Source organism: Salmo salar, chromosome 24, assembly GCF_965601325.2.
Source record: "Salmo salar chromosome 24, fSalSal1, whole genome shotgun sequence".
Taxonomy (NCBI): Eukaryota; Metazoa; Chordata; class Actinopteri; order Salmoniformes; family Salmonidae; genus Salmo; species Salmo salar.
The window spans coordinates 28,058,547-28,070,446 of record NC_138314.1 but is presented as its reverse complement, the minus strand read 5'-3'; the positions used below and the strand labels follow the sequence as shown (position 1 = coordinate 28,070,446).

The following is an 11,900-nucleotide window of genomic DNA, read 5'->3' as shown; positions in this document are numbered from 1 at the left end:
AGCTGGTGATCCGTCATCCACACTGATATGTCTGACAGACATGCAGAGATGCGATTCGCCGCCTGGTTATCAGAAGGGGGAAAGGAGAAGATTAATTGTGTGTCGTCTGCATAGCAATGATAGGAGAGACCATGTGAGGATATGACAGAGCCAAGTGACTTGGTGTATAGCGAGAATAGGAGAGGGCCTAGAACAGAGCCCTGGGGGACACCAGTGGTGAGAGCGCATGGTGCGGAGACAGATTCTCGCCACGCCACCTGGTAGGAGCGACCTGTCAGGTAGGACGCAATCCAAGCGTGGGCCGCGCCGGAGATGCCCAACTCGGAGAGGGTGGAGAGGAGGATCTGATGGTTCACAGTATCAAAGGCAGCAGAAAGGTCTAGAAGGATGAGAGCAGAGGAGAGAGAGTTAGCTTTAGCAGTGCGGAGAGCCTCCGTGACACAGAGAAGAGCAGTCTCAGTTGAATGCCCAGTCTTGAAACCTGACTGATTAGGATCAAGAAGGTCATTCTGAGAGAGATAGCAGGAGAGCTGGCCAAGGACGGCACGTTCAAGAGTTTTGGAGAGAAAAGAAAGAAGGGATACTGGTCTGTAGTTGTTGACATCGGCGGGATCGAGTGTAGGTTTTTTCAGAAGGGGTGCAACTCTCGCTCTCTTGAAGACGGAAGGGACGTAGCCAGCGGTCAAGGATGAGTTGATGAGCGAGGTGAGGAAGGGGAGAAGGTCTCCGGAAATGGTCTGGAGAAGAGAGGAGGGGATAGGGTCAAGTGGGCAGGTTGTTGGGCAGCCGGCCGTCACAAGACGCGAGATTTCATCTGGAGAGAGAGGGGAGAAAGAGGTCAAAGCACAGGGTAGGGCAGTGTGAGCAGGACCAGCGATGTCGTTTGACTTAGCAAACGAGGATCGGATATCGTCAACCTTCTTTTCAAAATGGTTGACGAAGTCATCTGCAGAGAGGGAGGAGGGGGGGGGAGGGGGAGGAGGATTCAGGAGGGAGGAGAAGGTAGCAAAGAGCTTCCTAGGGTTAGAGGCAGATGCTTGGAATTTAGAGTGGTAGAAAGTGGCTTTAGCAGCAGAGACAGAAGAGGAGAATGTAGAGAGGAGGGAGTGAAAGGATGCCAGGTCCGCAGGGAGGCGACATCACTGGAGAAGATAAACGTTTGATATCATTAACACGTTTCTTAATAAACATAGTCATTTTTTACCTTTTACGTCAATTATCTATAAACGTGTAAACTTTAAATAGTCGCATATGTTGTGGTTTAGACGCTATTTTACATAATCAGAGTTTTTTTTTATGTGCCCCCATTGGTTGAGACATGCTCTTGATTACAAGGTGGGCGTCCGTTTAATCATGGAAATAGAATTCATAGAATGCACCTATCCCTTCATACCACTGCAATTAGTCCCTTACCTCGTCAAACATTCAACCTCCAGCTGTGTACCCCCTCTAGCACCAGGGTCAGCGCACTCTGAAATGTTGTTTTTTGCCATCATTGTAAGCCTGCCACACACACACTATACGATACATTTATTAAACATGAGAATGAGTGTGAGTTTTTGTCACTACCCGGCTCGTGGGAAGTGACAAAGAGCTCTTATAGGACCAGGGCACAAATAATAATAACAATCACAAATTGTGCTCTTTATTTAACCATCTTACATATAAAACATTATTTGTTCATCGAAAATTGTGAATAACTCACCACAGGTTAATGAGAAGGGTGTGCTTGAAAGGATGCACATAACTCTGCAATGTTGGGTTGTATTGGAGAGAGTCTCAGTCTTAAATCATTTGCAGAGAATCCACTCTCATATAGGTATGTGGTTGCAAAGGGCATCAGTGTCTTATCAGCGCGATTTGCCAAGGCAGGATACTCTGAGCGCAGCCCAATCCAGAAATCTGGCAGTGGCTTCTGATTAAATCCAATTTTCACATAACAGCCTGTTGCAATTTCGATGAGGCTCTCTTGCTAAAATATCGGTAAGTGGACTGGAGGCAGGGCATGAAAGGGATAATGAATCCAGTTGTTTGTGTCATCCATTTCGGGATAGTACCTGCATAATTGCGCACCCAACTCACTCAGGTGCTTCGCTATATCACATTTAACATTGTCCATAAGCTTGAGTTCAGTTGCACACAAAAAATCAAACAATGATTGAAAGACCTGTGTGTTGTCCTTGTTAATGCAGACAGAGAAGAGCTACAACTTCTTAATCATAGCCTCAATTTTGTTCCGCACATCGAATATAGTTGCAGAGAGTCCCCGTAATCCTAGATTCAGATCATTCAGGTGAGAAAAAAAACATCACCCAGATAGACCAGTTGTGTGAGAAACTCGTCATCACGCAAGCGGTCAGACAAGTGAAAATGATGGTCAGTAAAGAAAACTTTAAGGTCACCTCTCAATTTAAAAAAAAGTGTCAATACTTTGCCCCTTGATAACCAGCGCACTTCTGTATGTTGTAAAGGCATTACATGGTCACTGCCCATATCATTGCATAATGCAGAAAATACACGAGAGTTCAGGGGCCTTGCTTTAACAAAGTTAACCATTTTCACTGTAGTGTCCAAAACATCTTTCAAGCTGTCAGGCATTCCCTTGGCAGCAAGAGGCTCTCGGTGGATGCTGCAGTGTACCAAGTGGCGTCGGGAGAAACTGCTTGCACACGTTACCACTCCACTATGTCTCCCTGTCATGGCTTTTGCGCCATCAGTACAGATACCAACATGAGCAGCGGCTACTTTTGGCTACATACGGACCGTTAGTGGAATTCCTGCGAGAGAGTAACTGTTAATGTGATTGGATGTTAATTATTTGTTTAGGCTACCTATATTTAACATTATGTTGTTATTTCGCTGAACACTAGATAGTTTAATTTTAATTTTGGCAGGGAAACGAGGCTACTTAGGCGAGAAAAAAAACTCACCTAAATTAGGGTGTCTGATATGCCTACTGTATGGATAGTCAACACTCCCACCTTTAGTGAGTTTGTGAAATGACAACTATAGACAAATAGAGGTACATTTTCTTTTAATCCGGATTTTGAACAGGTATTGACCTCATACCTAATTATTTTCTCAAATAAAAGCAAAGGTCAAAGAAACAATAATTACATTACAAAATATGATAACAATTCATACACAAGGAAAATAAAAAACAATTATTAGTTTAACAGTTAAAAAGTTGACCCAATATGACCCCATCCAGATAATTATCAATGAGACATGAATATGAAACAGAGAAAGCAGCATACGGTACATAGAACGCGATATATTCAATAATATTGCAGTGTAATTGATAACCTCTCTGTCTCCGACTCACTCAAAGCTCTGTTGTACTTCTTTGAGTGTTCATCCGACCCACACTGAATGATCCAACCTGAAATGCCTTTCTAAAAGTCCGGGACCCAAAACAATACAGCAGAGGATCCAGGCAACTATTGACACCTGCCAGGATGAATGACACATAATATGCCGTATCCAAATGTCGAAGCATCGTACAAGCTTCACTGTATTTGTTTACCACTACCCCTATTGTCCGCACTAAATTGAGTGGTAGAAAGCAGAGCCCAAATATCACTAAGCAGATACCTATCATCCTCTGTGATTTGACCTTAATGGCAAGGCCCCTGGCTGAGTTGATATTGAGTTGAGACACTGAGTTTGCCATGCGACGATAGCTTTCTGCCGCCACTGAGAAAGGCAGAAGGAATCCTATGATGAATAAGAAGAAGTTAATGACAAAGTAGACATCTGTCAGATCATGCTGATGGATGGTCAGACATTGGGTTTTATCTCCCTCCTTACTGGGTGGAAGAAGGAAAGTTAGGACAAGAGCTTCTACTAGAAGCAGCAACCAAACTCCACCACATAACTTCCTTACAAACTCATTTTGTTTCATACGGGAGCTTTTGTTGAATTGGACAACCACCACATAACGATGAATGCTAATGAGCATGAGGAACAGGATGCTGCCTAAGAAGTGTGCACTTAGAAGGGCAATCTTGAATACACACAGTAACGGTCCAAATGTCCAGTTGCTGCCGTTGGTTAAGTATAAAGCCATCAGGGGAGTTGCAGGGGTGCCAAGGGCATCACTCAGGGCCAAGTTGAACTGCAGGGTGGTACCAGAGCTCCAATGTGGTATATGGAAACAGAAGACCCACAGACTGAAGCTGTTGAGGAGGAAGCCAACCACAAAGACCAGGATGAGGATCACAGGGATGGAAACATGTTGGGATTCCACTGTACAGAGCTCACTGTTACTGCTGTTGGCTGGGATGGTGGTTATGTCGGCATTTATGTTTGCTGGGATAGTGGTCAGGGACTGGAGGGACATAGAGAGTGACTCTGTGCTGGTCATCTTGAGAAGAAATTGATGTAGAGTGGAAGTAGACATTCTTAAAACACCTTTGAAGGAAGAATTTATGAAGAGTAATATTTAGGGTGGGAAAATTATCACCCCCAAAAATATCAAATTGTTGTTTCTCATTTTCATGCATTTAAACAATTTTATTGTATCTTGCAACACTTCATAGAGTGATGTCAAAGGATGCAATTGCATTTCACTTTTCCTGTGTTGCCACATTTTCTTGCACTGCCTCTCAACAATTATATCTCATAATGGTAAGATTGTCTAAGAATATCCAGTTCACAAACCCAGGTACAGATCTGGATTTAAACAATAACATCTGAAATGTGAGTAAAGGTAGCCTAAAACTAAACATTTATGAACCATGATATTAAGATCAAGACCCCAATTCTCAATTTATAACTGTATTTTGTTAACAGTAAGCAAATATGTGTATCTCTCTACCATCTGCCTTTGTCAGAGACAACCTGCTATTATAAACCCATAAGAAGAGAGACCTTACCAAGCCTTGTAAAGTATTACATCAGTCACAGTTGCTGCTCTCAGAATGGGGCAGTGTGAGAACCTTTTCTCACAACACCTCTAGTGACTTCCTGCATGATGCGGGGAAAGTAATGACAAGATTTAACTGAAAGAGGAATTTAGCATTTTCTTCATCAGCAATGCAATCATCAAGCCACAAAAAAATTACTTTAAACAAAACCATACAGTAAAACTGACTAAAATGGACTTATTACAAATTAAGACTGTGGAAAAGATCTTCCTTTTAAAATGCATATAATATACAATTGAATTAGTTTAAAACAGAGCATGTTTTGCTTTACAATTACAGTATGCCATATGACAGTATCTAATTATATTATAACATCAATAAAATAATACATTTATGATCACTCGCAGGTAACTTTCAAAATAAAGGAAACACGAACATAAAGTGTCTTAATAGGGCGTTGGGCCACCACGGGCCGACAGAATAGCTTCAATATGCCTTGTCATATATTCTACAAGTGTCTGGAACTCTATTGAAAGGATGCAACACTATTCTTCAATGAGAAATTCCATAATTTGGTGTTTGTTTGATGGTGGCGGAAAAGTCTGTCTCAGGCTCTGCTCCAGAATCTCCCATAAGTGCTCAATTGGGTTGAGATCTGGTGGGTGACTGACTGACTGACTGACTAGCCACTGTAGCCAAAATAATAGGCAACTGGGCATTTCTATACATGACCCTAAGCATGATGAGATGTTAATTGCCTAATTAACTCAGCAACCACATCTGTGTGGAAGCACCTGCTTTCAATATACTTTGTATCCCTGGTTTCCGCAAGTGTTTCCTTTATTTTGGCACTAACCTGTACATTCTTTCTTCACAGGTCCCATGTCAATGTTATAGATACTATTTATGTAAAAAAGAAAAAGACACTGAGCAAACACAATAAACAATAAGCCAATGTGATTATACTACTATGAGGTTCCTTATTCAAGACGTGTTCGAATGCTGGGTGTGGATGTCTTCTAAGACAATGGAAGGAGAATCAATAGCAGTATCATAGATGATCTGGTCATTTGTGGCCGGGTCTTCTTTAAACTTGACATCAAATTTTCTGAGAGACCTATGAATAGCCTTGACAAAGTTGTGTGATCCAAAACAATAAAGCAATGGGTCCAGGCAGCAGTTTGCTGCAGCCAAAATCCAGGAGACATAGTATGCAGTCTCCACCTGCAGGAGAAGACCGCATTGTTCTGGAAAGTACTTCTTTAATATGACAGCCACAGTTCGTATCACGTTCAGAGGCGTGAAGCACAGTGCAAATATCACCAGACACATGGCCACCATTTTACGTGACTTGGCCTTTATATCACGGCCCTTGGACATGTTGATATTGATGCGAGACATTGATCTTGCTAGCTGAACATAGCAGGTCACTGCCACTGAGAGAGGCAGCAGGAACCCAGGGATGAGCAAAACGAAGTTGATGGCGAAGTAGACGTCAATGTATTTTTCCTGATGAATGCTGAGACATTGTGTGCGGTTTCCCATTGGGCTTGTGTTTAATAAGAAGAAACAGGCAATCCCCTTAGCCAGCAAAACCAGCCAGACTCCAGCACACAGATTCTGAACAAACGCCTTTCGTTTCATACAGGAGCCCCTTTTAAACTGGACAACTGCCACGTATCGATGAATGCTGATGAGTGTTAGGAACAGGATACTGCCATAGAAGTGAATGCTCAGCAAGGCAATCTTCAGCTTGCACAGAAAAGCTCCAAAGGGCCAGTGGCTACCCATAACAAAGTATGTTGCCATAAATGGTGCAACTGGTGTGATAACAGCGTCACTGACAGCCAAATGAAACTGCAGGACAGTACCAGAGCTCCACTGCGGTATACGGCAGCAGAAGACCCACAGACTGAAACTGTTGAGGAAGAAACCAACCAGGACAACCAGGAGGAGAAAAACAGTGATGGACACATGTTGGGGTTCCACTGTACAGGACTCAGAGAGACTGCTGTTGTCCAGAGGCAACACGGATGGAGACACTGTGCTGTTCATTTTAGGATGGGATGTATGGGGTATGCAGGCTATTAACATTCACCTTAAGAAAAAAATAGAGCAAATTGGAATGGATTACTAGTCAGACCACAAAGAAACTGTGAAATGGTACATATTTTGTTAAAAAAAAATTATGCAGACATTGTGTGTTACATCCTTGTTAATTCTTATAAGGTGGTCTGTGTAGTCAGACTGTAGAACTGAAAACACATTAAACAGGATGTAAAACTTAGAAATGAAGTGAGAACAGATCTCACCCCAAGTCAACTACCGCAAGGACATCATCTGTCACAGAAGTTTTTAATTCTAACAAAACAAATAGAACTCTGATTTAAAGTATAACCATATTTGAAAATTAACATTCAATCAATATGCACAATATATGATTTAAAGCAACTTCAAGCTTACATACACTCCCCTCCATATTTCAAAAAAGTGTTTACATTTGGCTCCATACTCCAGCATTTTGGATTCAACATTTTAGCCTCACTGTCCAAAAAAACACAAGGGAAGTGTAACTGAACACAATTGTGAAAAGTTTATCAGAATCCAATTAGTTGCAGGTTAAAATATCTATACACAATGACACTTTTAAAGGAAAATACTGCATTATGGAGAAGCTTGTGATCATGATGAAAGGTCATAACATCTACTTTTGAGTAGGCTACTTACTTAAGCTCGCGCTTGCAGTCCATCAGTGGGACAAGACCTGAATGATAAACTAGTTATAACTTCCCCTGACTTCTATATGAGGATATGGTCTGCTGTAGTCGCACACAACCATGATATGTAATATATACAGGCAGAAGCAGAATTGGTCTTTCTCATAATCACGTGTTGAAGCACATATATGGGCTAGATCAAATTATTCTTCCTGTGTGGTTATAAGAGTCAAAACCCCCAACCTTATTATAGCCAGGTTGTGAAACCACTTCACCGAATGCTTACAGTACATGCTTGAAATCTTACTGTAGCATTTTCAAATAAGAACATAAACTTTCATATTCAAAACCACCCCCAGTTGGCCGTTGTCATTGTGTAAAACTTGGAACAGTTCTTGAGTAATGATTTAAATAAACAGTTAACATTTTTTTATTAAACAAATGTTTAACATTTATTCTCTTTATTTTATGTCTTTCCTATAAGTCCAATCACTTAGATTTGTTCTATTCTATTTTGAGTCTAATGTCTTGAAATGCTAAGAACGCAAAGAATAGAATCAGTATTTCTACATTGTGAATTCCAAATTCTTTACTTTGTCCAATTACCATAGCAATACCAAGGAACTTTAAATGAATAGGTGTCGCTATGGTAATTAGACAAAGAATTCACAAGAATGCAGCAATAATGATTATATTATTAAGATGAGACAAAATATAAAGACTAAGTTTGTTCATTCTGTATAATCATGTAACCTACCCACTATAAAGACACATTTGTAATTTTTCTCACATTCAATGCTTTGACAGATAAAAAATGTCCAGTTTGTGGAAACTCAAACAAACCACTCCACTGGCACCAGAAAAAAGCTCTGGAACACCCCTGGATTTTGTGCAATGCATTGGCAAAGCACTGCTACAGCCCAGGTCAGAAGTAGCCAGACACAACAACACAGCAAGACGGACTCCAAATCAAGTGAGAAGAAAACAAGTAGGGGGATCATGATGCCAGAGGCACTAATTTGCAAATCATCTGACATTTAACTGTTTCAAAACTATAGCCATGTCTCTTCCTCTGATATTCTTTTGTTATGCAGATAAGATATACTATCAGAAGCAGGTCAGCATGCTTCAAGTCATCCTCAAAGCATGAGAACACATCAATGCTTTCCATTGATCCACGGTAGGCTAGCAACATTGTACATTCTATTAGAGACTAACAATCACACCAGATGAAAAGATAATAATGCTAGAGATGTACATTTGAGAAGGCCTATACAAGTCTGGCCAGACACATGACGTAGTGTGAGACAGTAATTGGAACTGATACTATCACATTTCCAGTTGTAACAGTTACATGGAGATGTGTGATGTCGGTTCTTTACGATGAGTTCAGGGTTCTTTATGATGAGTTCTTAGTGTTCCATTGTAACAGGTCGGGGACAGTCAATGTGGACAAGTGGAGTCAAAGTGAGCTGTCTGAATGGGACATCAACAGGATCAGCAGTGGTGGCGGCAGGATTTTTTCACTGGGGTAGCTATGAGGTAGCTTGTTCACTGCATAGGGGTGGATTACATGCACACACGCGGTCACGTCCGTGAAGTGACGGAGAACGATGTCGACCTCGACCACCAAATATCTTCGAATCTACATATGTACTCAACGTGTCATTGAAAATCATGTCAGGGTTTGCAAGAAACCAACTGTTAACTCCCAAACAACAGCCCTCCATTACTCCAACGCCAATTAGCTTGGGTTCAATATTTTACAGCTAGTAGCCTACTGTTATAGCTATAGGAAACAACACAGCTATCTGCAAATCTTTAGCTACTAGCTAATATTTACAACTTTGCTAAAAGTCAGGTGCAACAATTTTGAAACAATAGGACTCGGGTTGTAAAACAGATCAATGGTCAGACACACACAACCTGATTTAAACTACTTTAGCTAGCGTTTTAAAAGATCTGACTCTGGATCAGGGGATAGCTACAAGCACATTTTACAAAGTTCAAAGACATGCCAATCAGCCAGATTTTTCAACCAATCAAATTCAAGAGATTCAGTCAGAGCCAATGAGGAGGCACGGTGTTATGTAGGCTGGACCCTGAGCAGTCAGAGCTCGTTTATGAGAACAGGATTTTGAGAGACAGAAAAATATAGTCATTATATATATTGAAATTAAAACATTAATTTCTTTCTTGGGGTGCTAGCCCTATTTTTGATGGCACTTCAGCACCGTCTTGCCCCGGCCCAAAGCCACCAATGAGGATCAGGAATTCCCGAATGTCCAAGCCTTTTAGAATACCAAGCGCAGCATCACGGGTGAGTTGACTCTTGCTAACACAAACTCTTTCATGAGTATCGAGGGGAAAGAGGAAAGATAACATCTGTGTCTCTTCCTTCAGAGTGCCAATGTCTCACGGGTAACCACTGCTAGGACCCAACGCTTACATGATTTTAAGACCGACACACTGCAGGACAGCCAGAGTCAGCTCAGAGCTGATACCAGCCTAAAGAGCATTGATCTTGGGCAGCACAGGAAATCAGTCCATGTGAGGAATGGTGGTTTGAAGCCTTTGAAACCTGTTGGCGCACAGAGACCAAGTATATTCCAGTGTACTGGCATAACTCCAGGTAAAGTCACATTGTTCCTGTTCTTTCATTTAAAACTGAGCATTCTTCAGACTTTCTACTGTAACCATTGATAAAACATTTAGTTGTTCAAGACTGTTTCACCTTTTGTTATGTGATGATAAAATCACATTTCCTCCTTAGACCCTACGAAGAATGTGCACGAGAAATACCACCAGGGTGACAACACGGCTCCTGTGTTCAAGCGCTTCTATGAGGTGATGCTTGAGGAGCCACAGAGGAGACGTCAAGACAGGCAAAGGCAAGCACTGACATTTCCTCGACAACTGTCAGTTTGTTTGGCTCGCAGGATTAGCTAACTGGTAATATTCACTTTCTCTCAAACATGGTATCATTGTTTCCCTCCTACAGATCTGCCCACACATCAGGAACGTTTGGAGGTCACATGGATGATGAACACCTAGAGACTGCTACATCAGGTTACTGCCTGGAGGTCCCTAGCTGCTCCCCAAACACCCTGCAGCTTCAGCTAGAGGGCCTGTGTCTGCAGGGGGAGTGGGGCCAGCTGGGTGGGGGTAAGAGGTGTAGCTCACTACCTACAAGTCACCCAGTAAAAGAGACTTTCTTCAAGAGTATGGCATCAAATGACTCCCATAAGGACGCAGGGTGTGCGAGTGGCAGGAAAATAGAGGACACAAGTAAAGAGGACTGTTCGAAGGACACAGCAGACCCTTTCATTAACAAGTGGGATCCAGGCCAGCTTAAAGTCACCTTCACACTTAAAGACTCAAATGAGCAGATGATAAAGAGCGGCCTCCAAAAGCCATCCTCTTCCTGAATCTCAGCAAGAATCGACTCCATATTCTTTATAGTGGTCACTTGACATCAGTGGTGGAAAAAGTACCCAATTGTCATACTTGAGTAAAAGTAAAGATACCATAATCAAAAGTGACTTAAGTAAAAGTGAACATCACCCAGTAAAATACTACTTGAGTAAAAGTCTAAAAGTATTGGTTTTAAATATACTAAAGTATCAAAATTAAAAATTATTTCAAATTCCTTATATTAAGCCATACAGACAGCACCATTTTTTACATTTACGGACAGGCAGGGGCACACTCCAGACATAATTTACAAATTGACCATGTGTGTTTAGTGAGTCCGCCAGATCATAGACAGTAGAGATGACCAGGGGTGTTCTCCTGATAAAGAGCGTGAATTGGAGCCTTTTCCTGTCCTGCTAAGCACTCAAAATGTAACGTTGGGTGTCAGGGAAAATGTATGGAGTAAAATGTACATCATTTTCTTTAGGAATGTAGTGAAGTAAACGTTGTCAAAAATATAAATAGTAAAGTACAGAAAAAATACTTAAGTAGTACTTAAAAGTGGTGTAAGTAAAAATACTTTAACTTTACACTGCTGCTCTACATTGTGACGTCTGAGATGAAATTAAAAGGTCTGGCTGCTATAGTTTCAACATCCTGTATGTCTGATATTTTAACTCCTGTATGAGTCATTGCTGCCCTTGACAACTTCCATTTTTTATACTATTTTTGGACTTCAAGATACACTACAAGGTCAAAAGTATGTGGACACCTGCTCGTCGAACATCTCATTGCAAATGAATGGGCATTAATATGGAGTTGGTCCCCCTTTGCTGCTATAACCGTGCTCCACTCTTCTGTGAAGGCTTTCCACTAGATGTTGGAACATTGCTGCAGGGAC

The 11,900-nt window shown here is 41.5% G+C and overlaps 2 protein-coding genes and 1 long non-coding RNA gene across 3 annotated transcripts; 1 reads left to right on the top strand and 2 right to left on the bottom strand.

Moving 5' to 3' along the window:
- Positions 1–3,017: 3,017 nt before the first annotated feature.
- Positions 3,018–4,402, bottom strand: LOC106585432 (2-oxoglutarate receptor 1). The gene has a single exon (XM_014171618.3). It carries the CDS (start codon positions 4,400–4,402, stop codon positions 3,326–3,328), a length of 1,077 nt encoding a protein of 358 aa, XP_014027093.1. The 3' UTR covers positions 3,018–3,325.
- A 1,449-nt stretch (positions 4,403–5,851) lies between these two features.
- LOC106585431 (lysophosphatidic acid receptor 6-like) lies at positions 5,852–7,976 on the bottom strand. Its single transcript, XM_014171617.3, has 2 exons — positions 7,596–7,976; positions 5,852–6,966 (listed from the first exon to the last, which is right to left on the bottom strand). Exon 2 carries the CDS (start codon positions 6,960–6,962, stop codon positions 5,853–5,855), a length of 1,110 nt encoding a protein of 369 aa, XP_014027092.1. The 5' UTR covers positions 6,963–6,966; positions 7,596–7,976; the 3' UTR covers position 5,852.
- Positions 7,977–8,668: 692 nt separating this feature from the next.
- LOC145863970 (uncharacterized) lies at positions 8,669–10,476 on the top strand. Its single transcript, XR_014382538.1, has 3 exons — positions 8,669–9,905; positions 9,989–10,217; positions 10,359–10,476. It is a non-coding gene; the product is annotated as an uncharacterized LOC145863970 (long non-coding RNA).
- The last annotated feature ends 1,424 nt before the right edge of the window (positions 10,477–11,900 follow it).

What these genes read in the sequence shown, in the direction of transcription:
- LOC106585432 (XM_014171618.3), bottom strand. Translation starts at nt 4,402, where the DNA reads ATGTCTACTTCCACTCTACATCAATTTCTTCTCAAGATGACCAGCACA.
- LOC106585431 (XM_014171617.3), bottom strand. Translation starts at nt 6,962, where the DNA reads ATGTTAATAGCCTGCATACCCCATACATCCCATCCTAAAATGAACAGC.